Source organism: Eucalyptus grandis, chromosome 1, assembly GCF_016545825.1.
Source record: "Eucalyptus grandis isolate ANBG69807.140 chromosome 1, ASM1654582v1, whole genome shotgun sequence".
In the NCBI taxonomy this organism is placed as follows: Eukaryota; Viridiplantae; Streptophyta; class Magnoliopsida; order Myrtales; family Myrtaceae; genus Eucalyptus; species Eucalyptus grandis.
The window spans coordinates 35,107,069-35,134,860 of NC_052612.1; the positions used below are offsets into that span (position 1 = coordinate 35,107,069).

General features: G+C 40.4%; 4 protein-coding genes across 4 annotated transcripts; 2 read left to right on the plus strand and 2 right to left on the minus strand.

Annotated features, from left to right (window-relative positions):
- Positions 1-3,257: 3,257 nt before the first annotated feature.
- LOC104435200 (hypothetical protein) lies at positions 3,258-8,308 on the plus strand. The gene is made up of 3 exons (XM_010047997.3): positions 3,258-3,620; positions 5,989-7,287; positions 7,692-8,308. The coding sequence occupies exons 1-3, from the start codon at positions 3,438-3,440 to the stop codon at positions 7,917-7,919; spliced, it is 1,710 nt and encodes a 569-aa protein (XP_010046299.2). The 5' UTR covers positions 3,258-3,437; the 3' UTR covers positions 7,920-8,308.
- A 578-nt stretch (positions 8,309-8,886) lies between these two features.
- LOC104435210 (condensin complex subunit 2) lies at positions 8,887-13,554 on the plus strand. The gene is made up of 13 exons (XM_010048003.3): positions 8,887-9,284; positions 9,394-9,495; positions 9,824-9,941; positions 10,140-10,213; positions 10,307-10,367; positions 10,456-10,653; positions 10,766-11,052; positions 11,161-11,305; positions 11,388-11,644; positions 11,730-11,760; positions 11,841-11,977; positions 12,102-12,212; positions 13,052-13,554. The coding sequence occupies exons 1-13, from the start codon at positions 9,015-9,017 to the stop codon at positions 13,271-13,273; spliced, it is 2,013 nt and encodes a 670-aa protein (XP_010046305.2). The 5' UTR covers positions 8,887-9,014; the 3' UTR covers positions 13,274-13,554.
- Positions 13,555-14,036: 482 nt separating this feature from the next.
- On the minus strand, positions 14,037-18,069 carry LOC104435219 (hypothetical protein). Its single transcript, XM_010048013.3, has 3 exons — positions 17,479-18,069; positions 16,003-16,026; positions 14,037-14,878 (listed from the first exon to the last, which is right to left on the minus strand). The coding sequence occupies exons 1-3, from the start codon at positions 17,714-17,716 to the stop codon at positions 14,532-14,534; spliced, it is 609 nt and encodes a 202-aa protein (XP_010046315.2). The 5' UTR covers positions 17,717-18,069; the 3' UTR covers positions 14,037-14,531.
- A 933-nt stretch (positions 18,070-19,002) lies between these two features.
- On the minus strand, positions 19,003-23,560 carry LOC120286524 (cell differentiation protein rcd1-like). Its single transcript, XM_039298799.1, has 9 exons — positions 23,384-23,560; positions 21,948-22,019; positions 21,739-21,828; positions 21,534-21,576; positions 20,948-21,054; positions 20,696-20,791; positions 19,645-19,835; positions 19,452-19,521; positions 19,003-19,140 (listed from the first exon to the last, which is right to left on the minus strand). The coding sequence occupies exons 1-9, from the start codon at positions 23,558-23,560 to the stop codon at positions 19,003-19,005; spliced, it is 984 nt and encodes a 327-aa protein (XP_039154733.1).
- Positions 23,561-27,792: the final 4,232 nt, after the last annotated feature.

Below are 27,792 nucleotides of genomic sequence, written 5' to 3' on the forward strand. Positions count from 1 at the left end.
GAAACCTGTGATCTCCTTTGTCGGTTTGACCTGGCCCAGCATAATTTGGACACGGTAACTCACATTGGAGATGCATAATTAGCAGAAAAAAGGGGATGGTTAATCGAGAGAATCAAATGCCAAATGCTTTCCATGGTAGAGTTCTAGCGATGGGCCTCATGTCATCAGATGCAGATGTACCAGGAAAATGTAGGGTACTTCTTGTTAATGTCACTGTCATTAAAAACTGAATTTGAGGTATGATGTTTGCGACCGAAAGAACAAGCTGAATGAACCTGGGAAGAGGCAGGTGCATGTGTCATCTGGCAAACCGAGAGTTCGTTCCGGACCAGGAGACCTTGTTTCCTAGATCTGTGTCCAGTTTTCGCAGAATCTTGCAACGTTTGCCACTTGGAATATAGATGCGACAGCCATGAGATCCAATTTAGAAGGGCGAGGTCTCAAGTGCACGCAGGTCACTCAGCATGAGAAGGTACGGATCAGGAAAGTTTGCAGTGTCGATGGCATTGATTTTGCTATTGCTCATCCCCAGAATTTTCCACGTTACAGAGATAAAATATGAGGGGCAAAGAGAAAAGGACAATGAACTTCGATAACTACTAAACGACCCGGAGAATGATCGTCAACACTATCCACGGCGCTAATAGTTGTCTCCTTGGTCCATCCACCCTGTTAGCTGTGCTCGAAAAACTTATGTGTCAAAGCTGTTCTATCACGTTTTCATGATCAATTAAATAAAACTGGTAAAGAGTATTCTAGTCCTACATATGTCGATTTAGTTTTGAGGCTCTTGTTAAAACGGGTGTTACATGCAATGTTACAGATTCCTATTCTGAAACTGTTTCAACGGAATAAATAGCTACATTAAACTAATGAAGACGTTGTCCAATGACTTATAAACTTATTATACGGATGTCATTTCAATTCCAAACTTTTTAATTTTGCCAATTTAGTGTGCGAAATTCTAATATGGTCATTTTAGTTGATTTTCGCTAGAAATTGCTTAAGCAACAATCTAGTCATTGCCTCCCATCCCATGTGATGCACCATCATATTAACAAATTTAGGTGAAAATTGACCAGAATGATTATGTTGAAAATTGACTAAATTGCCCAAATAAAAAAATTTAGAATTGAATTGGCGGGTACAATAGGTTTAGGATTGACCTTGAATAGCTATATTGAGTTTCATTAATCTCCTAGAAATCATTATTTGGTTGCCACATCATGTGGCACTCCTTGAAAAATTCGAAAAATGACATTATAAGTGTCATAACAAAATACTCATTTAAGGTCCATAATTTTTTTTTCCGATTACTTAAATGTGATAACTTATGTATGAGCGCCATAACCTTTTCTACTATTACTTAAGTGTTATATAATTTGTCAATCGATTACTTGAGTATTATAAATTTTTAAAAACGTTTATCACGAGTGCTATACTAGATCAAGTTTTGGATGAATATTCATAAAATGTGTGATTAATTTAAAATTATGATGCTCAAATAAATGTTTTTTAAAATTTATATCACTCAAGTAATTGAAAAAAAAAGTTATAACTCTTAAGTGAGTATTATACAAAAGTTATGATAATTATAATGTTTTTATTTTGTAAATTTTTTATATGATAGAAAATAGATAGTCTTTTTACCAAATTAAAGGATAAAGTTACTTTACTGGGCACTTTTCTGACACTTTTCTATTGTGCATGTCAAATCCAAATGGTTTTTCATGTCATATCCATTTTCAATCATTTTGAAAGAAGGTGCTTGACATTTAGTTACGGGTTATATACCGATAATTTTTACATTCTAATCCAAGAAATAAATGACGAAATATATCATTTAGAGGATCCAAACAATTTAAAGGAGAATATGATATACGATTAAACTTGCCAAGTTGATTAATCCTTCGTGTATACCCTTTAGATTAACTTTTTCTTAATATCTCCTTCTAAATTCAACACCATTTTTGTTGAATAAATTGGAATGTTTCTTCCTCGAATTGTTATGCTCATTAGCTTTTTCTCGTTCACCGGATATCTTTGTTATGTCCCCATCTTTGATCTTGATCCATGGACCTTGATTGAAGTGAACAAAAAAAAAATGAAGCGATTTCAATTGCCGTGCCAATTTTTCTTTAGGAAATAACAAATCGGAAAGCCTGGAGAATCGCAAAGATACCCCTTTCCATTTCATGATATGGAATTTTTTGGTGATTTCTTTTTATTTTGTTCGGTGTTGGAAACTCTTAAAATATTCTATCAATTCTTACTAATGTGTCGATCTTCCAGTTGCACAAATGCCGGGATGCACAAGCCATTTCCCTTGCACACCCATGCTCTCAAACCCCTTAAATTGTTCCATGCTCTAAATTAATCTCTTTTATCTCCTAAAGTTGTTCTCTGTCCGTACATATAGGAGAAGAAAAGGTATATCATTGAAATTATCAAACCACTTTCTTCCTTTTCTTTTACCTTTTCCAAAATACACGACGGAAATTTGCATTTTGCCCTCAAACATTTTGGAATTATGACAAGTTACCTCTCTTTGTTTCAATTTTTACAATTTGCCCCTCGATATTCTAGACTATTGTAGTCATGTGCTCCCTAACTATTGACTCCATCCAAAATTTTCTCACATATTTGACCACATGGCTAGTTATGGAGCGCGACTTGATCATAAATAGTGCATACATGTGAGGAAAAAGACATGGAGACTATTCAACAAAGTATTTTAGAATTGTATATCGATGTGTAATGAGCGTTGACTTTGAAAAAATTCTCCCCAAAACTTCTACTCACATGCTCACATGCTACCACTTATACATGTATGAATCCATATGACGGATTTTTCCCTTGATAATTAGTCATATGCCATCACATGGCCAGAGCTCCAAACAGATTTAAATCAGGGTCAATGCCAGGGGACATATCGCAACCAATTCCCAAATCCCATGGGACAAAGTGCGAAAGCTGAAACGCTGGGGAGGCAATTTGCAACAACCCTGAGCCGAGGGGGGGGGCACTATCTTAATTTGCCCAAATGTTATTTTGGGTCGAATCTAATTTTGCCCGTATAGACAACCGTGTTATCGGACCTTGCTTCACGTTCAAATTTTAATTGGGCCTATTTTGACAAGAAAAGGATCCAAGTGGGCCGAAAACGAGAAGACATCAGCCCAAAGACAGTGTGAGATCCGGAAAGGCCCAGATTGTTCCGGAGTCTCTTCTGTTCGATTTCCCACGGAAGAAGAGAAGACGAAAGCAAACAGAGCAGGAGCACGAATCCAACTCTCTCTCCATCTCCCTCCTTTCTTTCTCGGCAAGGAAGGAAAATCGACTTGCAATTCCCATTCGATCATTCATCGCCTCGATAAAATTCAGTCCAGATCATTCAATCGCGTCGTCGTCGCGGAGAAGAAGAGGGCCTCGGGGAGATGGATTTCGAGCTGAGGAGGGCGCGGGAGAAGCTGGAGAAGGAGCAGAAGGAGCGGAAAGCCCTGGCCAAGGCGAGGCTGGAGAGGGAGAGGAAGGCGAAGGGGGAGGCCAGGAAGCAGCGGGAGGCCATCGAGGCGGTCCAGCGATCCCGGAGGCTGGACGCTCTCGAAGCGCAGGAAAAGGTACCTTCATTCGCTTCCTCCTCAGGTGATCGGAAATTCCGGTCGGCCGTTGCGATTCCTAGTCTTGAGTAAATTCCTTTTTATCGAATTCGAATCGCTTTGGTTGCTCGACGCATGACTTGAGTTCGAATCCGGCTGTCGGGTTAGGAAAGCTCGATTCTTTGGTGGGGTGGATATTTAGGTGCTTTGATGTAGGCACAATTTGTGGCCTTTAGAAGTGGGTGGTTCCTTATGAACGTGCTCAAGTAGTCTCCCAACTCAAATTTTGCTATCAGTGAAAATGTCAATGGGTGGTTCATTGCTTATCAAAGCAAAATACCCATTGTGGAATTAGTGTTTGTAGCTCTAGTTTTAGATCATTCTGCACAAAACTTCCACTTGAGGCCATTGGCTTAAAGCTTGATATATTTGTAGTCCATTGTGGATCGAAGAAAATATTGCCCTTGACCTTATCTTATTGCAGCTGCCACTAATGCCGTGCGTGTTCCGTATAGCCTTGATCGAAGTTCTTGCATGGACTGATGTTGCCATTGTTATGAGACCTCTGGTTGTGTTCTATAATTTTCCTCCTAATGAACCATGCTGGATATGTAGGTTGTGCAGTTTTCGGACTTGTGGTAATCCCTGTGGCTTGCTATTTTTCTACCCTTCTGCTTAGTGCTTATTAATATTAGCAGTTAAATGGATAGGGCTATTGTTAGAAAAGATCTGGAACATGTAAATAGGATCTCGCTTTGAATGATATGCAATGTAGAGCTGAGTCCCAAGTCGATTATGTTCAGGTAACTAATTGAGTGAGGGGTGCAGATGTAGCCATTTTTGCTTTAAGATGTCCCTTCTCATCTTAGGCAACTACTGATTATTACGCTGAATCTGGGTAAAGCAACTTTCAACTAGCCAGAACCATATTTAAGTTTATATTCTCATGTGAATGGTGTTATGGTGGTGATATCATGCATAGGAATTCCTGAGGTTTAAAGTTATGTATTTAATCAATCTAGTTGCTGGAAAACTTAAAAGGAAAAGACATCAAATTTTACACGCTTTGTTCCTGACTAACATATGACACCCTGTATGTCAAGGTCAGGGCATGCTAGTAATGCTCAATTTAGATTTCAGATGATTGTCTGTACTACCTAGTTTTACCTCCGGCCATTTTGGAATTTCTTTCAGGAGTAGAACATATATCTTATGCTTTCGTTTAAGTGCATGAGCCACGCAAAGTGTTTAGCATTTGATGAAGTATGGAACTCTTTGAAAACTTTCAAGAGGTCTTCATGAACAACCTCCCAATTTCGTGAATTTTTTTTTGATAATCACCATAAATCCATCCAAACCTGGTGCCTTATCTCCATTGCAATACGAGAATGTCCTTCTAATCTCCTCCTCCTCGAAAGGTATTTGCCATTTCAGCCATATCAGGATCAAGAAGTAAAAGTCATCCCCTCCAATTCTGATCTCACGACACATCTCTCCCTATATAAACCAGCATGAATTCAGATAGTTGCATACTCATGGCATCCAATTTTCAACAACCTCTGCCAAAGAGTTCCAACTTATTGAGGAAGTTATATCTTGTACGAGCATTGGACATCTTATGAAAAAATTTGGTGTTTCTGTCACCCTCATCAAGCCAAATCTCCCGAGACTTCTGTCTCAGGAGGTTTCTTCCATTTTTAAATCAACAAGGCGAGTTCTTTTTCCCATTCTATTCTCCTAAAGCTTTTCTCCAATAGAGTCACCTGGATCTCCCTATCATCAAGCTCATCAACTTGTTGAATTGTCTCACTAATTTTATTTCCCAGGTTTTCTACCTTCTTGTGACTCCATTGTTTCAGAACGTATTTTAGCTTCTTGAGCATCGAAGCAAAATCAAAACTGGCATACCCTCCAAAAGAACTATTCTTCCATTAATTAATAACTGCCTCTTTAAAATCTTCTGTTTTGAGCCAATTATTCACACAACGCAAAGGAGTGGGGCCCATCTAATACCTTTCAACTCTAACAGAAAAGATGGTGGTATGAGGTCACACAAGGTAGCATTCAAAAAACAATTGCCAAATTGGTTGAGTTTATTGCGTGTTATTTCTCCTCGAGATGGTGACTATTAAAATCTTTGATGTGCATTGTAATCAAGCTGCACTTGTGTGATTAGAGTTCTCTGAACTTCCTTCTTGTAGACTCAGGTCCTGTGGTTTTTTGAATAAGTTTCAAAGAAAGTGTATCTCTCAGGTTGGAGTCAGTTAAAGTAATGCTAATGCTCTGGCTCATTATATATGTTCTCTGATCTTTTAGTGGTATGTTCTTTCTCATTTATGTGATTAGGAGATGCTCCCTTTAGCTTAACTCTATATTTCCCTAACTGCAGGTGGAGCAGCAAATGAGTGAGAGTTTGCTGACTGGGAAAGGAATTTCATTCTACTGCCTGCTGGAGGCAGTGCCATTTCAGGGCAGTGGCGATAAGATCAAATTGCCTCCTTCCTGCTTCACTGAATTGTCTGATCAAGGTGCCTTTGATAAGGGGCCTATGTACTTTCGGCTGGCAGTGGTTCAACAGGGTAATCCTGTGGATATGAAAACTGACAATGAGGAGAATGGGGCTTCCCATTGTGGTGTGTTAGAGTTTACTGCAGAGGAAGGTTCTGTTGGACTTCCCCCTCATGTATGGAGTAACATTTTCCAGTCAGATTTGCCAGCGACTCCATTGGTTGAAGTCCGTTATGTCTGGCTCCCAAAAGGAACTTATGCAAAACTTCAGCCTGATGGGATGGGCTTCTCCGACTTGCCCAATCACAAGGCTATTCTTGAAACAAGCCTGCGGCAGCATGCGACTCTTTCTCAAAATGAGATTGTGACTGTAAATTATGGTGACGTTATATACAGGTTACGTGTACTTGATTTGAAACCTGCTTCAAGTGTGTCAGTTTTAGAAACTGACATTGAGGTTGATATAGTTGGCCCTGATTCTAATCTGGAGGGGACAGATCAGCGCAGGCTCATACCCCTGACACCAGGAAAGTCTGAGTCTGGAATGGTTGACGAAGGCAACTATGTTTATTACAAGTTTTCCATTGAAAATGATGTCTGGGAGAAGATATCTTCTCAAAATGCCATGGTGGAGGTGAAGATAGAAGCAGAAACAGATGAGGGAGACACTGATCTTTACATATCCAGGCATCCCCTTATATTCCCGAACCGACATCAGCATGAATGGTCTTCACATGATGTGGGTTCAAAGACACTGATTCTTAGCTTCAAGGATAAGGGTCTTGGAGCAGGCACTTATAGCGTTGGTGTCTATGGCTTCAAGGGAACAAGTAAATTCCTGGTATCAGTTACTATTAATGATAATATCCAGAGGACAGTGGGTCAACAGGCTGCATCCTCATCTTCACCTGCAGAGATGGATACTGTGGAGTGTAGAAACTGCAAGCGTTTCATACCCAGTAGAACTGTAGCACTGCATGAAGCATATTGCAGCAGACATAACGTAGTTTGTCAGCATGTGGGTTGTGGAATAGTTCTAAGAGTTGAGGAGGCTAAGAACCATGTGCATTGTGACAAATGTGGACAAGCGTTTCAGCAAGTAGAAATGGAGAAGCATATGAAAGTGTTCCATGAGCCAATCCAATGTCCTTGTGGAGTTATCCTGGAAAAGGTGCAAATGGTAAGCTAAGTGTTCTTGTATTTCTGCTGTTTAAGATATAAACAGCTTTTACTTCTGCTAAAAATTGCTAAAAACATCTTTCACATTAATGTCTTAGATTATTTCCAAGGGCTCTTGTGATTTTTGCTTTCTTCAGTACGTCATCTTGAATCATTGACTGTCATGAATTGGTCAGTGTGTCTGGATGTCCAACATGAATGCATGTCTCGAACATGTTGTCGAGATGTGCATATGCTGAGTGTACCCTAACGATAGGTTTGGGCTGCACATTGTGGCAAATATGCAGTTAGATATTAGACATGACATTACATCTCTGGGATACCGAGCATTTTGAGGAGAGAAAATATCAAGGCTAGAATACGTCTACTCTATTATTGTACTTATGTTATGTCTTTGTTTGGCAGGTGGAGCACCAAACTTCAGTTTGCCCCTTACGCTTGATCGCGTGTCGTTTCTGCGGGGACATGGTCCATGCAGGAGACACTGCAGCGGACCTGAGAGACAAATTAAGAGGTCTGTGTGAGCATGAGAGCATCTGTGGATCAAGAACTACCCCTTGTGATTCATGCGGCCGTTCTGTCATGTTGAAGGACATGGACATACACCAAATAGCCGTTCACCAAAAGAACTAGATGAAGAACCTTCTCAATCTTATCTGATCGCCACACTGTATGAATCGATCTATCTGGGTGTATCAGCATACTGCTTTCCCAGAATTCCTGTGGTTGAGACTGGTGTGAGACGGTGAATGTGTATCATGTGAGAATGGTTGTGCCTGCAGTGTCGCTCTTTGTACTTGCATGTGGTATGCTGCTGCCTGGAAATGCTTCTCTCGAAAATTGCAGGGCCGTCTTCATCCTGATCATTGGTGTATAGTATGTTTCCCGGGTCATACGAGAAGGATTACTCGGAGAGATCTTATCTATTGTATCTTCTTTCGATTTCTCATTGGTTTGGACCGACTGTGTGGAAGGCCTTCAAGTCTAATTATTAAATCTTCTTGTTTAGTCTGATCTTCAAATCTATGTGAGTATCTGTATGCATATGCGTATGTGTTGGGGAAATTTAATTAATTTATCTCGTACGACCGTGATCAAAATACTAGTGCATCTACAAGGAAAATACGCACTAGGAGCAAATTTCTTTTTATCTTCTCTGATGAATTTCCTTTAAAATACATTTTTCACCTTTTTTGGTTTTGGTAAAAAAAGGTTTAAAATATCTAGATTCTATTTGTTGTGTGAAAATGAATGGTGCGGAAATTATTATTTTAAGAATTATTACTTATATCTCTTATAAAATAAACGAATTAAAAAAAAATTCATCATTTACAGAATTATTCAGGTATAAATTATTATAAAGTGATGTTAATAAGTACTTCGTCGATGTAACTCCAGCCGGGTTCGCACGATCAGACCGCGCAATCTGCTAAAGGCAAAGGGAGATGGCACGCGTGTCGCCAATCCATCGCTGACTCGACCGTAACGACAGGTACACCCGACCACAGCAAATCGCTCTCCCGTCGTCCCCGCAAGAATTCAAACGCCACCGGACGGAGGGAAAAGAGGGAAAAACCGAAACCGGATCTATCCGTTCTCTCCTTCTCCTTTCCTCCGACGCTCCGTGCTTCCTCCTTCTCTCAACTGCAAACTCCTCCCGAATCTCGACGCTCCGGCACCCTAAGGCCCGCCCGCCTCCGCCGCCGCAGGCTCCGCCGCGGGGCTTCCATGGCCGAAATCCTCAGCCCTAGGCACCGGCCCATCGCCAACCGGATCCAGTCCCCGACGAGCCCCTTCTTCCTCGGCTCCAACGACGACGACCTCGAGCGGGCCCAGGCCCGCGCCGCCCGCGCCGCCGCCGTCCGCCGGAAGCTCGCCGCCGCCGCCGCCGCCCCCGCCCAGCGCGCCCCGCCTGCAGGCGGCGACGCCGACCCCGGCCTCGGGAAGCAGCAGATTTTCGAGCTGTTCCACAATTGCATCAAGCTCGCGAGCGAGAACGTATGCTCGTTTTTCATTTTTTTTTTTTGGCTTCCTGATTTGACCTCGGTCGAGTGTGATTGGCCGTGCTCTCGACTCGTCTGGTTACTTTTGAGTGTTGTTGGTGCAGAAAATCAACCAGAAGAACACGTGGGAGCTGGGATTGATAGACCATCTCTATGAGATTATTAAGGTCGAGGAAGAAAATGACACGGAGACGAATTTTCAAAAGGTGAGCTCTTGTGCCCGTTGAGGAACAGTTCTCCATGGGCTCACATTTTGAACTTCATTTGTCGGGGGAATTGTGAAAGTTTTGAAAGCAGCTAATCGGTTTAAGGTAGTGTAACTGTCTGGATGCAGTAAAAACAAGTTCCTGGTCAATTTTTCATAAGCAACTCTTCTAGGAATTTAGACGAAGGGTTGGAGTGGTCACTGGTTGCGGATCTTTCTAGCGAAATTTTGATGCCCAAATCTCTATGTTGTACTTCTATTGCAAATCTTTCCATGGGAAATTTTGATGCCTAAATCTGTATGTTGTACCTTTGCATTTCTCTGTTCAGGCAAGTTGCACGTTGGAAGCTGGAGTTAAGATATACTCCATGAGAGTTGATTCTGTGCATTCAGAGGCCTACAAAGTCCTTGGGGGAATGAACAGAGCAGGTCAAGACAACGAACAAGGTCAGTGGCATCGGTCCTGTTTGCCTATCAATGATAGATACAACATCTTCTGTTAACCTGCAAATGGATTTGTGTGCTAGGGTATAATTCTCTTACATACAGATGATTCTGGTTTTAAATATACTATAGCTTTCTTGAATTTGCTTCATGTCAATAATCTGATGTAACTGTGGCGTTTTCTTTATAAATCTGTTGCAGATGGTGTCGTGGAGGATCCTAATGGTGATGGTGGACAAGAAGAGTGTCGTTCAAAGAAAGATACAGACAAGAAGGTTTTGGTTTTGTGTAATGAAAATGAACAAATTTATTAGAATTCCAAGTAATCAAATTTCAATCTTTAAGCAAACAGAAGTCTTTGCCTGCAGATATCACCGTTATCAACACTTGAACCGTCCTTTGAGGCTCTCAATGTGAAGAAATTTGATGGTGACTGCTCATTCAGCCTCATCTTTGTATGATTTTGAGATTTAGTGGTCAATGTTTCTGACAATTAGCTTTATCTCTTCCATTCTAGTTGCATTTTTGGTGGATCCTCTTTACCATCAGACGTCAGCACAATTTGATGAAGGTGGAGCAAAGGGCTTGTTGTTGAATAATCTTGGAGTATATGGTGGGTGCCGGGTGCTATTTGACTCTTTGGAAGTACCTGGAAAGTGCGTGTCAGACATTCAAAATGATAAATTAGAGACAGTCGATCTTTCATTTGCAAAAGGTTTGTTGCCTTTCTGTTGCTATCAATACAACAGATATTATTTTGTGTCTACTTGCTCTTGTACTCAAGGCTTTGTAAAAAATTACTGACATTTCACTGGCCTACTTTACAGAATATATTGAACAAATGGTACTGGACATGCAAATGAAGGATGAAATTACACCAACCTTAAGGATTATAGTTGATCAATTTGATGAAGACAATAGAAGGCCAATGGATCCTGTCTTTCAGAAGCCAGAAGAGCAAACTGATGCTACATGTAGCAGCAGCAATGTGTTTGATGCTCCTGACACATTTGAAAACTCTAGTACCTGGGATCAGGATGATGATTATGGTGATTCGAGTGTGGTTGTGGAAGACTTAAATTGTGTGGATCCAACAGTTACCATGCATGCTGAGGTATTTATTGCACATATTCTTATGGTTTTTGCAACCAAATAGAGATTATTATGATTTTCTATTTCTTTCTAGTGGATTTGATGAAGTTGTTTCTCATAACATCTGCAGGACAATGAATTATTTTCTCATCATGACCCTGATTCAGAAGAAAAGGTAGAGGAAGTCGAAAGCTATCTATTCCTTGGTTTGGGTTTTAACACACAGCACAATGCTTGGGCAGGTCCTGACCATTGGAAGTTTCGGAAACCTAAAGGTTTGGTGAACTTGTTGTTGCAGAAGGCATGATCATTCCTGTCACTTTGTGGATAGATAATGTAGTTTGAACCTTGATGTAGGAAAGGAAGAGAAGCATGCTGTGGAAAATGGTTCACCAACTACTGCTAAAAAAACTAGATATAAGAAACAAGCAGAAGTTGACATCAATTTCACAAGCTTTCTGGACAAGGATATGCCAGATATATTTGCTCCTCCCAAGAATCCGAAGTCACTGCTGTTGCCTGCAAATAGAGCTCCATGTAACATCAGATTGCCGGAAGATTGCCATTACCAACCAGAGAGTCTTGTGAAATTATTTCTCCTCCCGGATGTAATGGTAAGCTTTTACAAGTGGTGGATATATTTTTTCTTCTTTAATCCTGCCAAACTATGCCAATGATATATGCTTCACTTTGCTGCAGTGCCTTGGTAGGAAACAGAAAAAACGGTCAGGTATAGCTATTTCCTATGAATGCATGTTCAGGTATATTTGGCGATTTTGGTAATGTTGAAAAGCCTTCCTTCAATCTCAGATGAGCCGAGAGAATCTGACGGTTATGGACCCTCAACCTCTTGGGACCACGAGAGTGTATTTGACCCACAATTCGATGATGGAAATATCCATAGTGATGTGGAAGATGTTGACACACTTGTTTCTCAGCCCCGCCAGGTCATTTTTCAATTTTTCAACGTTCGTTGTGTTAGTTTACCTCTTTAGTCTGTTCATCAAGGTGCAGAGTGCGCTAGGTGCATCTTTTCATATTTACTTATCATTATAATGGCTTCCTTTTCAGGTAAATAAAATTGAAGTTCAGTATGACAAAACTTCTAAGCAAGTTGATGTCCAAGCACTGAAAGAGACTCTTTGGGACCATATTCTTAAACCTCCCGAAATGTCTATTCAGGTATGCTGAGCTTCTTCCCTTAAATGGCCAACTCTAATTGAAAGGTCTGCTAGTGCATCCTGTCCCAAAATCCAAGATGGTGGACTGTGTCATGCTTTCTTAAAAGTCATAGTCACCACCAGAAAAGCCAATTGTTATTGTTATTTCTAGCTGAACTATGGCTTTACTGTCGATATAAGAATTTTATTTATCTAAAGATGCTGATGATAAATCTATGCTTGAACTTGATGTCCTTGGTGAGCACATTCTTGCACAGTCGTGTAATTAGTTCTTCAACTTGTCAAATAAATTAAGTGGAAGCACTACTCATCAAAATTTCCAGGACTGTAGTTTCCAAATCATCCATATGGGGAGCTTCTATGGATCCCTGAGTAACAGATCTGTCATCATCGCTCTATCGTAATCACGTTCATCTTGTTGTAATACCTCTACAGAGTGTAGTAACACCCAAATGCTTAAAGGATTTGCCCCAAACGTGAGATAGACTCACATTTTCACTCTAACGGCCAAGACATCCTAGAGGATTTTGATGCTTGAGGATTTGTAGAAACCCTCCATCCATACGTGTGTAGGTCTGAGCATTCTCAATTTCCGTCGTGAACGGCTCTAGGAAGATTTGAATTATGGTTTTGCATGCATAGGCAGGGACAAGTATTATGTCCAAAACTGCACTCAAGGCCTTTGGACTACCCTTCTCTCTCGATTTCCTTTAATGACTCGCGCAATAGTCCTGTACTTGTCAATTGTCTTGTGGTGTATTCTTTATTTTGGATATTAAAATCTTATTCATTTCTTTAAAAATAAAAAAGAAGGTGATATAATCGATTTGCTTTGATTAGAACGATCCAGAAGAAGCCGTATCTTTCAAGCAGATCTTGGCCAGTATTCCAGCCGACTGTAGAGCTGCTGCGAGCATCCGCGAGATCTCCCCTCATTTATGCTTCATATGCTTGTTGCACTTGGCAAATGAACACGGGTTGAGCATCCAAGGCTCTATCAACATGGACGACCTCAGCATTCGTGTTCCTGTTCATGACGTGCGTAGAGAAGATGGTGCCTAGAGTCTTATCGTGCCATGTGCAGATATGTCCTCGTAATATAAATTTAGAGGTCTAGTTGTGTTTCTCTTGTTGGTGTGGCTATGTTTTGCTCCCCGTCCCAGGGGGGCAATGAAATCACTGTAGATCTTTTTTCTAGTCGTAAAGATCATTGTAACAATGGAGGGTTTTCTCCCCTCACGGCGACTGACATGTGAGAATGTAACTTCTCAAATCATTTCTGTACTTCAAACTCTCAATTCTGTTCCAATCATAGTGGCACATGCACTAATTGCCAGTCACTACCCTTTGGATAGAACTGAGTCGTGCTTTTGTCCACGGTGGTGATCTAACACTCATGCTCACAGGTGCAGCCACCGGGGCACGCAATCGAAGACTTACTGATTTAGCCCATGATATTAAGTGAAGGCTTCTGCGTTACATTCCAGATGCACCCTTCCAAACTGTTGGAGCACAAATCTCCGTAAAAGCACCGTCGAATTGATGTTCTCGCCAACTCACTATTGACCATGGCGTTGGTCCTGTCTTCCCGTATGCTGATACTGACAACGTGCGGAGATCCTGAGCCTAACATATGAGAGGAAATTGCGTGCACAAAGTCCTAGACTCCAGCCAGATCAATACAAAGGAGACCAGGTTATGAGAGAATATCATCAACTACCAGCCACAGAAGATTACTACTCATGGAACCATGTTCCTTGCACGTGTTTTCTTGAAGTGTCCATCATTGTGGAAGATATATTACCTGACATACGCCATTGAGTCGTAATAGAAACAGAACCCCTACATAATAATTTATTATCCTGTCTGTCAATGACAGAAAATATTCAGAAAAGGACATACAGAAGATATGATGCAATAAAATACAGCAATCAGCCATAGTTTTCCAAATTGATTCAGGACTTCATGGTTCCCCAAATTCCATCCGTATCCCTATATAATGTGTCCTAATTACTTATCCCAGCAAAATGGACTTTCATTGTTCACTCTCAAGATCGACAGGGTTCACACAGTAACCTAATAGCCTAAGGTATTTAAGGGTCTTTTATCTTGCAGGAACCGGGGTCATCTGATCTGCTTTGCTTTCTCAGATAGCTCCATAATGCAATGAACTTCTCACTCGGTAAAAAATGGCGACAGATATTGATGGTGGCCAGAGATTGAGATCAGATTGAACCAAACGCCAATCCTGGAAACGAAGAGCACAATTTCCTCCGGTGCCTTTTCAACCGAACATGAGCATTTTGCAACTCCTGATATTCTAAGCCGACTGGACATTTCCCTGAGACTGGGAACGAGTTTTGGCAACTCCTTCCCTCCATCCTCTTTGACGAGCCCTCATTTCCCACATAGCTGTCAATTTCTTTTGCGTTACCAGTACTGCTTCAGCCTTTTCCCTTGCTCCTTCACATGTTTCCATTCCTGAATTGCATTTGTCTGCCTCTTTTTGATACTGTGATGTCAACTTCTTGGCTTCGAGCAGAGCCATGTTGGCATGTTGTTGACTTTCCAAAGCTTCAGTTTCACGCAGCTTCAGTTCCTCTGAAAGAAGTTCTGCAAAATTCTTTTCTGTATCCTCACCGACCTCCGGATCACGTTTTGCACAATCTGCGAGGTACATAATAGTTAAAGATAAATATGTCGTTATGAGAATCAACCATTCGAAGGTTAACGATGCCAAGAGAAAAAGGGTAAGAACTGAAAGGCAAAACACCACATCATTCAAAAACTTGTGCTGGATCAAGTGAAAAAAATATGGAATTGAAATTTCGTTATGAATGGACCTGGGTAAGCAGGAACCAATAATTTAACTAGACTGAACTAGTGACATTCATACTCTACTGGAACTGCTACAATTTTCTCCATTTCCAAGCTTCCTACATCTGTCTTTTTAGGAGCAGTGACCATTTCCAAGCTTCCTACATCAGCTGATGGAGTTCTCAATAGCAATGTTCATTTCAGAGGAAGGGCTCGAGAGGAACAAAAATGGGAGGAAAATAAGATTGATTGATGGAGGTGGAAAATAACTAGAAAATTCCTTTTCTATAAGGAAAATAGCCACAATATTCATGACCATTTCCTTTTCTTTTTTTTTTTTAATAAGGACCCAATTAAAGTGGGCAAATAACTACAAAATTCTTATGCTAGTCTCCTCACCAACAATTGAAAAGGAAAAACTATACGTAGCTTTCTAGAGATAAAATGCCAATGTCATTCTGGTAGTTTACATTTTAGAATAATCTCTTAACATTCTCAGCATTTTCAGTCTCCTTACTTTGGTCACATAAAGAAAAGGGATGAGAATTTTGTTTCTCCCATAATCATTCTCTTGACATCTCCCCAAACTTTTTCTTTCCAAACAAGCCCATAGTGCTTTCTTCAATGAACATAGAACATTTGCATTCTCACTTTCTCATTCCATTCTACTTATGACGGAATTTCTCATTTTGAACTCCATGTCAATGAAGAGTTGACGTCGAATTGTCCATATTGGACGTATGCACTTAACCCGAACTTATGTAGTAGCCACTGAAAGGATTGCATTAGATACCATTGCAAACAGAGAATGCAATGAAGTGGATAGGTAGACTTAAAAGAGACAATTTGACCATTGCCTGCCAATTGTCAACTAGCTCCATGCACATGAGGGAGACATGCCAACTTTATGAAAAAATGAAAAAATTTCACATTAGAGGATCATTATACAGTTCTATAACAAAGAAGAGACTAACCTGCAAAGGAGCCATTGCTGAGTCCTGCAGCCGAACGGGAAAATAAGAAAAGTAAAAGTTAGCCATCAATTAACTGTTCAAAAGTAGAGTCAGAGGATAAATCAACAGATGCACCAGTGAAGAACCAAAAAATTAAGGTACCAGGGAACAGAAACTTAATAAAAGCAGGCCAGATATATCAAAAGTGTCAGCAGAATATGAAAGTTTCACATTTACAAGGAGAGCCAAAAACATTATGCCTACAAGAAATTGTCCAGTCCCAGATACTCCAAGAGTCAACAGAATATGGAATTTCAAACAAGGCTTTATCCAGTGGGACAAGAATAGTCCATCAATGGTAGCATGCATCGCACATTGGATGTCAAGAAGAAGACAATTGATTTGCTACACATAAGCCAAGCTAGCTTCATCATCGATTATTCAAGTTTTCAATGCTCAAGTCCACTCTCAGAGTTTTCAGGATACCTAATGGAAGCAACAATGGTGAAACAGATAAATCACACTCAGCTACTACTATGAATTTTGAGAACATAGTGTTGCTCAAAAACAAAATAAGTGCTATCAAATTCTTGAGGATATTTGCATTTAATTCCCTCAAAATACGCAGCCTAGATGCTAGGTTATTGCTATCATGGAAGCCAAAGATCTGATAAAGATCCTACTTGATGAATCCTGATTGTTTTCAAAGGAGTATCAAACTCTGCATATGTCCTGCCAAATACCATAGATCTCATTATGATGCCTAACTAAACATGGAACAGGCAAGTAGCAGTTGCATTTATGCCAGGAAGGTTATTTTTCAATAAGCATAGGTCACCAAATTCAGAAAGCCAGGGCTCATAATCAGAAATTCTAGCATCAATAATCATCAAGCACAACGCGACATGATCAAGACTATGCCAGAGCACAGTAGACATTCCACATGAGGGTGAATTCAACAAGAAAAGCAGGACAGAAAAGAAATCTGATGCGGTTGCAAAGCTCAAATGCAACTTCAAACCAACTCAAAAAGAGAAGTAATTCAGCAGAAAGTAAGGAGTTAAAGGATATGGCTCACGAAAGGCCATAGATTTAGATTAGAACCATGATGAGTTCATTAATTTAAGGCACAAAATGATATTTTTCAGAGGGAAGCAACACATAACTGTCCTTTTACGGCAGACTCAACAAGCTATCCAGTAGCTATTACTATCAAATCTGGTTTCGACAGACTCAATAAACTATTCAATTATTGATTAACCTGTTCGAAACAAAGCGGGTAAGAACTCATTCCAAATTTGCTCAAAACAATCGCTGTTTCTAAATGTGGACGCACTTCCGCAAGCATCAGCAGAAGAGAAGGCAGAGAAACGACTTCGCAAGATCGACAACACGAAAACCAGAACAAACACGAACAGATCCGAACAGATCCGTCAAACTAGAACGGATCCAAGAAGACTACCGATCACCAGATCCATCGGCGCCGCGGAGCATTACCTTCGGGAATAGAGAGGAGAGGCTGAGAGGAGCAGTCGCAGTCGCAGGCGGGACAGGCGGCGGCGGAGGAGGAGGAGGAGGAGGAGGAGGAGGAGGAGCGGCTGACGGCGGCCAGTCCCTCCACGAAATGCCAGTACAGAGGCGGGCCTAGAATGTAACCGGCGATGCACAGGGCCATGATCCCCAGCCCCAGCTTCAGCAGCGCCGGCGAGCAGGCGCGCGTCTGGTTCAGCGCCATCGGGGCTCGAGTGGAGGGGAGGAACGGCGGCGGCGGCGGGGGCGGCGCTTCGTCCGCCGGCGACGGCGGAGGAGGCGGCGGATGGATCGGGGGGAGGAGGGACTAACGCGAGGCCGCGAGCCGGAGGAGAAGCAGCAGGAGACGCGACTGGAGATCTGCGGAGGAGACGAGATCGAGCCTTTCTCCGTTCACAGCGACGACGGCGACGACGGCGACGACGAAGAAGCCGATCTCATCGTGGTCGCTTTATATATGACTTCGCACCTAAATCTGACCACCGTTTTCTCCGACATCTTTACTGATTCACTCCCCCCGTTTGTTTCCAGTTTCGGGTAAAATTGTACGGCCCGACCACAGCTGCAAAGGCAAAAATTACACCGCGTCGGATGGGCCAGCCTGTTCTGCGGCAATTTTAATTGGAGGAAAAGTCAAATTGCAAAGCGGCATGACTGTTTTTTTTTTTTTTTTTAAAGCCAAGTATTAAAGCAAGTCCTGAAAATATCTCATTTCAGTCTTAATCCGAACCGTAGGATACCTAAATGCAAAACAAATTCGGCACAATTTTATATGGAGGGAGGATCTAATTGCAAAGCGGCTTAATTTTTTTTTTTCTAAGCTGAGTGTTGCTTTGATTTATCTCGCTACTCGATTTGATCTTTACTGTGGACGGACCAAAAGTACGATTATGGTAGACTAGCAAGTCAAAAAAAAAAAAAAATGCCGAACTTCAGGCCCCACTGCGTAAATCCAGACTTTTGCGGGCACCGACACGCAAACACTCTAATTCCTACAGTTTCATCTTTAGTCCTCCGTTCCCATCCTCTTCTTTTCCATCACTGCTTTGCCAAAGGGTCGCTCCGAGAACCGTATCAAAGGAGCTCCCAAGGCCCGAGCCGGCCGAGCTCCCTACGACATGTCCAAGGAGGAGAGGCCGCGGGTGGCGGAGTAGCACGATGTCGATGGATCGTGGACGGTAGCCGGTTCGCACATTGGGGCACATGATAAATTATTAATGCCTCGAAGGGACTCTCAAGTACGGTCATGCAAACTCGAAACTGTCTTACAACAACAGATCAGATGCCAGGCAAGAAAATATGCCAATGTCACTGGCCAAGGGTTTATAGAGCCAAAGTAAAACACAAGCCAACCAACTGTCCAGCCTGCTTCTTCTAAGCTCAAGGACCCTGCTTTTATATTGTCGACCTCTACAGGCGAAACCTTGAGGATGCACGAACGGGAATTTCACCCTGCAAACTCCACTTGCTCAGCTGGTGGCGCATAATCACTCAGTTCACCCACGTTCCAGGCGGTTTACCTATTGGCCCAAATCGCAGAACTCGCGGTTCCACATGGCGATGTCCACGTCTGCCACCGGTGAGATTGGCAGCTGCCTCTCTTAATATTTCCCAGGCTATTGGTTCTGCCTGCAAAGGGGAAACAGCATGAAAAAAGTCATTGGCTTTTAGTGCACGGAAATAACCCATGTACTTGTCTGGCAAAGTCACGGAAGTGTTCCTTCTTTGATGGTTATCGATGTACATTTCCGAGTAATGAATGGATTGTGAATGTGGATCCGGATCAACAAACTCGCCTACCACAATTCTCATTAGGTTGAAACTCTTTCAAGACATAATCAGAGCTGAAAACCAGATCACTAGTATGATGGTTCGGCTGAGCTATTTAAGCCACCCTTGTCCAATTAAGTTCCTCAAAACGCAGCTAGAAGACAACTTACTTGAATAAGGTTGGATATATAGGGATCTCCTAGTCTCATGGGAAGACAATCATGTAGAACCTCCAGTGCCCTGAGATGATATGGAGGAAGAAAGATTTTAAGGATGTTCCTGCGGCACTTGGTCATCAAGGTGTACATCAAGATTCATCATCTAAACTACAGTTGAAGAAACTATGAGCAATGTTACGCAAACCTTGGGTGCTTCGAGAGGCACAAGAAACAAGCGGCAATGCGTCTTAGCAGCTGTCTAGAAAGCACAATACTACGCTCTTCAACTGTGAACGTCAGAGCACGGGCTATCATTATGAATTGGCAAATAGGCCTACAACAGCACTTCATCCCCGATTCATTCATCAAGATCCTTTGGAGAACGAGAGCAGCGACCTGGTTGTCAAATTATGTTTTATGTCATTTGAGAGAAGCACAACCCTGGAGTATTGATATCCATACCCTAGAAAAGCAGAAGTTTTGATGTAGAGAAGTTCTTCACTGATCGAATGTCGTTGTTGAACATGTTTAAGGCCTTAGGGTTACATGGGACACGGTAAGAAATCAGTCTCTGTTTTCCTTATTAACTTGTGGAAGTTGGTGTATAAACGAACCGACACTGATCGAATGTCATTCTTAAACATGTTTAAGGCCATAGGGTTACATGGGACATGGTAAAATTGATCATCAGACAATCTTTATGTTTTCTATTGAATTGTTGATCCAATTTCTAGAAACTTCAAGATTGATTTTAGCTAGAAAAGACAAAAAAAAATCCTTAAAAAAGAAAATCTAGCTTAGGTGGCAAAGAAAAGTGTAGAAGCACAAATGTATAAGTCTCTAAAAGAATAGTGTCTAAACTACAATCGAGAATGAGCCTAGATAGCATTCTATAAAAGTTTTGTGTACTTAGTTGATTGGGCATCCTATAAATAGGAAAGTCGGGGAAGCGTAGCAAACTAACAAATGTGAGCAAGTTCCTCCCCTTCCCTTTGTACTACAATAAATAATAAAAAATTTTTTTCCCTTGTACTTTTTTGCTACCACTCTCTATTATCACTTTGCCCAATTATTTTCTTACCCACATTCTTCTTAGTTCTTTTGCTCTCTTGATAGTTCACACATAAAACACACTTGCACACGCATTAAACACACGCTTCCGCAAACACCAATAGTCCTTTGTCCTTATCAACTTGTGGAAGTCGGCATAAAAACAAACTAAATGACAAAGTTAGTGGAAAAGTCCGAGCTCTGACCTCCTTTGCAGATATGGGGCTCGCCAGGATGGCACGAAGACAGTACAGCACCATGCGAGCTTCAGCAAGCGCCAGAACAGTCTCTTCATCCCCCTCCTGCTAAGTGAAGGGAAAGAAAAATTGATGGGGGAGAGAAATCATAACTCTCTATTGGCTATAGTGGAAGGAGACTAGATTCTGTGGATGTTAACTTAATGCGACAATAATGCAATAATAATATAGGAACGTCCTGCACAGAGAAGACGGGAGTACCTCTAACAACTTATTGATGACCTCCAAGCTTCGCAGCTTCAGTCTATCATGAGGCTCATCCCTGTGTGTGGTTTTCAATATAGCATACAGATACTCTTGGATTTCAGCTGCAGTGAATGGCGAGTGACATAAGATTCTCAGAGCTGTGGAATCATCTCATCCAAGTTTTTAATATTGACTAAATGCATCCTCGATTGCATATGCAGCAGGTCAGATAAAATGCTACATAGATTGACTTCAACAGTGAGGTCTCGTACAAGAAATGCGGAAGCATGTTGATGGTGGAACCAACCTCAAACAACTTAGAGCAGTATCAACTGTCAAGTGTCAAACTCTTGACTCACAAAAGCAATCACTTTCACGAGGAAACACAAGTATGCAGGAAATTCAATAAGTACGTGTATTGATGAACTGGATTACTAAAGAAAATGGAGGGAAAAATGGGCCTTCAGCATTTAGGATGCCCCGAAGCAAGTGCAATACCTTAGCTATCTCTGTACTGTACGCATGGATTTCAGAATCAAATCACCTTTAATATCGGACACCAGAAGTTACGCAATGCACGTGGCAGAAGTTTTCGACTTACCATTGACCAGCAACCTTTTGGCATCACGATGAGAAGCTGCGCACTGTACAAGGAAAAATAAAAGAGAAATCAAAACATGCATTCATTGGGGTGAGATGCGTAACACATGCAACTCCGCCAATCATTTCAATATGCAAAGGTTCAGATCTCTGATAAGTTAAAACAGATATGAGGAAGCAATGAGAGCCATGATGATCATGATAACCTTTATAAGGATGAGAGCATTGGAAGCTCGCTCCGCGGCCGCCATGGTGACAGACTGCACTTTCAGCATGGGAAATGCAGAAAAGACTTCCTGCGGAAGTGAAGGAAAATTAGAGGGTAGGAAGGAGAAGATAGTTGCTGTCAAGTACGAACTGCTCGATCCTTGTGCACATGATGACCTAGAGAAGAGGAGCATGAGCATCGATGTACCTGAAGAAGCACGAACACGGTATTGCAGGTGTTCCACAGCATCGGCCCCAATTTCGGGTGATATTCTTGGTGCTGCCGAGCAGACAAGAGGAATGCTAGATATATCAAGATGGCGTTGAAATCTATTCCACAAAGTGCAGCTTTTGTGTGTGATCTTGGCCCATTGGGTGGGTCATCACTTCAGTTGCTAACGCAACCATCCATACAAAAATAAGCTCGCAGTCTAAGCTCGACCTAATCTTTCTTTTTTCAGATTTTATTTTCGACTTTAAGTGAACTGCCGAAGTGATAGAACACTGAATGAAGTCAATTGGACTTTCCTAGCTGGTATAAAAACTGAGAGACTTCAGTTAAATACAACAAAAAGATAATAATAAGAAGAAGAAAGAGAAAGAAACATTGGATTCGCCCTGCTCCACCGTATACAAAACCCACCCCATTTTCATTGTTTAACTACTGAATAATTCTTCAAAAAAAAAAAAAAAAAAAACTGAATAATTCTTGGGCCAAAAAAAAAAAAAAAAAATGTGCCAAATAATTCGCATGCCAAATTGGGCCAACTGTCAACAAATAAATAACAGTGACATTGTATTATATGTCTAGGATAAAGAAAAGAACATAAGACAATTAGGAAAAATTAGGAGTGACCATATATAGATCCATGATAAATGTTTGGTCTTTTTATCCTCGTAATGATCACAATTATTTGATCCTTCCGTGCACAAATACACACCAGCGCATGTAGCAACATGATAAAAAGCATAACCCACCCGATTTAACTTGAATGTCTAAGAACAAGATAAATGATGTGTCAACATCTATTCCTTAATATGTGAGATATGGTGAATGCTAAATTTTTTCACATCTAATTGAAAAAAGTATGAATTTTAAAACAGGACAGTGACTGTGAGAAAATTAGGGAAATATGGCTCTATTTATTTTCCATAAAATAAATTATTTAAAAATATTTTACAAAAAAAATGATTGTTTATATTGCTTCAAATAATTAACTAATGAATAATATTTTTATAATTGACAAAAATTTATATCTAAACAATTTTGTGGAAAATAAAAATATTTGTCATTCATTGATTTTTGTAATAATCCAAATATTCGTTTTTTTTTTTTTTGAATATTTTCTGAATCATTCAATCAATTTTTGGCAAAATTTGTTAGAAATAGATAATCGATTAGAAAAAAAATTGCAACCGCCGTCCATCAAAACTCAAACGGATATGCAATGCATGAAGGTGATGGTCAAGATGATAATCCACTCCAAACGATCAAAAGCAAAACAGAAAATAAAAATTTGAACGCTTACGGTCGTCGTGTCCACTGCAATAACGCGATACAAGACAAGCACGAACGGGAAAATACAAGTCAACTTCAAAACCGTCGTCAAAGAGAAGGATCAAAGAGAAGGGTAAATTCCGTACCGCGACAAGGAAACGAAGAGCGTCTCGTCGCGTTTCCCTCCGGTGAAGGGCGAGAATCTGAAGTTCCATTCGGAATCTCATGCCCTGGCCTTCTGCAAAGAAGGCTGCCGCCCTCGACAAGCACGAGCCAGTCAGGTTCGAGGACTCGCCGAAGAACCACTTGCCAAAGTCTTCCATCTCGCTTCAACCCTCGATAGAGTCTGCACCAAGCGATGGCAAACAGCGTTAACAGCGTGGATGACGAAGCTAAACAGGAAGGATGCTTTGCGCGATAATGCTTGTACAATGATACGACTGAGAATCTTAATGATGAGAAGAGAAGGGCTTTGATTTCTTTCTGCAGAGGTTTAGGAGGCACTAACTTGGGTTTTCCTTTCAGCAACGAAGCGCAGCGAGACCCTCACTGCAACGAGAGACTGAATTCAACCTAATTTCACGAGAAAACTCGCTTGGAATTCAAGTTCTTCACGATTCTGTATCTAGTGAAAAATTTATGCAGCACTTGCTGCTCTATAAAACCGGGGGCACAAGCGGAAAGGCCGCGCTGAAAGAGGAAAAAAAAATCCAACCAAGTAGCCGCGTGATCTCACTCGACTAACATCGCGTTCTTTGAATGCCGTCCAATCGTATGGTGAAGGTGAAACTGGAAATGCCTCCGTCACGAAATCAATGGCGAGGAGCGTATGCAGAAATGGAAAGATACCGCGCGCATGGCTAGAGAATTTGCAGCATAATAATTGTACAGTGACACCAGATGAGCAAAAATGGTATTTGCTTAATCACAGAACCAAACTGTGGACATTATGCACATTAGGATTTGCCAACATACATGCGACTGTGGCGTTGCAATGCAGGTGTGCATGGTTTATCCTGACAAAAATGAAGACAATCCTTTGGCAGGCGATGGTGTGAAGAAAACGATCACGTTTTGTCCAAATGAGCAGGATCTCGAGCGACAACGAGACTTCTTCGTAGTCCTGAAATACACTATTTGCAGTATTAAAAAAAACATACATGTCAGCATCGGATTTCATCCTTAAACCGTGCGACATATATCTTTCTTTTGCCCATTGGACAAGGTTCTAATTTCGTTTAAACCGTATGTATGTATGTCTGTCATTAATGCAGTACAGATTATCTGCTAAAGAACATGGCATTTGGTAAACCTTTGGTAGAAAAAGCACCATTCCAGTTAGTTTCTAGTTAGTTTCTTAATGGTTTTCCATATATGCAACAATGACCAAAACTAGGCAAATAGAGTACTTGTTTTCAATAGTTGTCATATATGGGTAACTTCTCTTATAAAGGAAGCTGATGTTCTTGACCAAAACTGAACTCCCTTTTGGGTATTTTTCCATATGAGAATACTTACTCTCGATGGAAGCAATCAATTTCATGCCAAAACAAATTTGGTCCACTTTAACTATTTCACAAGATTTTCCTGATTTATTGATTTATAAGAAATAAGGATACTATTTCTTCAAATGTTGCCTTGTATAATAATACCTTTCTAAACATTTCTGTTCATTTTTCCATAAAAGGATTAGCATTTTAAAGAAAGAGAATCTGGTTGCTCTGTTTGATCCGATTGTCCACATAGTTGATTTTTGGGGAAAATTCCAAATCAACCTTTTTGTTTTCAAGGAATGGGGAATATCTTGTTTGACTTGACTGACTTGGAATAGCTAGGGAAAGAAAGGGAAACTCATTTATTAGACAAATATCAATTTAGTCATAAACTTTTCAATTATGCTAATATAATCCTAAAATACCGTGCGGAACTCCAATATAATCTTTCCGGCCAATTGTTGCTAAAAATCATGTTGTGGGAATCCAAAAATTTTTAAGATCAATATGCCACGTAAAATAGATGATGATGATTGGATATTTCGTTAGCAATTTTTAGTTACAATTGGCCAAAACGACTACATTGAAATTATCATGCAAATGTTTAGCATTATACTGACAAAATAAAAATGTTTAGGACTAAATTGACATCCATGCAAAAGATTTAGGATTGATTTGGTGACTATCCCTTGATTTTTGGATAGCTGGAGAGCTTAATTTATATGGCATTTTGTTTTGGTTGAGGAGCAAGTATAGCATTTATATCTATTCCTCTTCAAAGGGCAGGTGAGGGAGATTTCTTACTCGAAATTGTGGATATCCTAATAAATTTGTCCGGGTAAAAAATACCATTTTCTCTAAGTAGCAATCTGTCCCACTACTGACCAGGTGACAATCATCGGTTACCTCTCTTTTCACGAATATGTCAACCTTGCCCAAAAACATTGAGCAAAAATAAAAGAAAACTTACCAAAAAAACACATATTACAATTGACATAAGTTGAAAGTCGTTTGAAAAAGGATAATCCCATATTTTTATCCTCTACTTTATGTCAATTGTGCTTGGCTTTGACTGGATTTGCATTCCATCGTTTGCAGCTCGGACTGAGGCCTTGGGTTTGAAGGAAACTTTAAAATTCCGCGGGTCACGCTTACGTACTCATTTTGAACTGAACTCATATTGGTTTGATGTTAATATATGGTTCATCCGCAAAAAAAAAAAAAAAAAAAAAATGCTTCTTGGGAGGCGAGTCTCTTATCAAGGAAGCCTAGGCCCAACTTAGCTTTTATTCGAAGTTTAAAGCACACATTACAACCTAGAAGCAAATAAGGTAGTGGACTAAGTTGTCAAAGCCCAACTAAAAAAAGCCTTCTTCTAACTGGACCTTTTATCTCCCTCAAGCCCTTTGAGCTCGGATTTGTTCAAATTCTACATCTATACTCATCCTATCTTAGTGAATGAGAACTATATTTTCTTTTCCGAGTTGTGAAATAGGATCCTTTTGAAATATTAGCATACTCAATCACGTCAAATGTGGAAAATGAGAAAGCAATTTTTGCTTTTTCAAAAAAGAGGAAGCATATAAAATGTTTAAGAAATTAAGATTAAATTTCGAATTAATTAAAGGACGGTCAAACTTCTTGTGAATTGCCACATAGGTACTTGATGGGAAGGATTGTATTGGAATTTAATATAAATAGTTATGATTTATTAGTTAAATTTAAAATTTTAAAATTAAATTGATAATCATATAATAAATTTAGAATTGAATTAATAACCCAATAATAAATTTAGCAAGTAACCTCTGGTAAGTTGCTTAACCGGGAAGTAATATGGAAACGAGTCTTTCGTCCTCGTCCTCACGCAACCGTCAGATCTTTTCCAAGTCAAACTCCTCCCCGTTCGATCTTTCGGAAATTCGGAGGACAAACTTTGGAATCTGGACACCTAGGCTACGTTTGGTCGTCCGTTTTCTAATCGGGATAGACGGATAGGATAGGATATGAAATCCTGGATTTTTTTATATCCCGTCCATCGTTTGGTGAATCGCATTATTAAAGTCGGATATGCTCACATCATATCACGTGTGTATATATATATATATATATTTATATAAACGGCATATCATTATAAATGAACCTAAATGATCATAAATGGAGATGGTGAAAATCTATCGTAACACTATTCCTTAATTTATTTTTATTTTTATTTTATTTTAATAAAATTTTATCAAATAGTAAACCTGTACTAACATACCTAAAATACAAAAATACCTAAAATATATAATAAATATAAATATTTAATTTATAGATTGAATGTTTATTATAAGATAGAATAAAAGTTGAATATATAAATTAAAATAAGATTAATTAAAAATAAATTTTTATTTTTTTTATTTTTTAATTTCTTAAATTGTAATTCAAATATTATTTATATTGAAATATAATTTCAATTTTGTTAGTTTAATAAGTTTGTTATTCAATAAAAATAACTTTCCTATTTTGGACATTAAAAATCCTATCCACCTTTATCCCACCTCGATGATAATTTTATCCCGTCTATATCCCTCTTATATCCGCCTTTATCCCGTCCCGAGCCGAAGACTAAACGTGGATAGGATAAATTATATCCTATCCCGAATTTTATCCCGACCGCCAAACGCAGCCCTAAGAGTCACCATCGGCGACGAAACCGAAAGGTATTGAATTGAAATAAACCATAAAAAAGAGAGAGAAGGAGATGAGTATATTCAACTAATCGGAAAGCAGATTCCTCGGGGGATCTTTTCATCTCGTCCGTTCATCGTGCCTCGCCTCGACGCCAATCCGACGGCCCACTTTCCCAATCTCTCTCCAATTTTTTTTTTGTAATTTTCTTTTAATGGACGATATTTCTGATGCTGTTTGCAGGTGGGGACTGGTAGTTGAGAGGCGTGCCACCTGGGGTAATCCACTCCCCCGCTTTCTTACACATGGGCGTGACGGTCTGACCAGCATGCAGCCACTGGCGTTCCGACACGTCAGGACCGGCGAGGTCGCTTCTCGAGCCCGGCCCGCCGTCG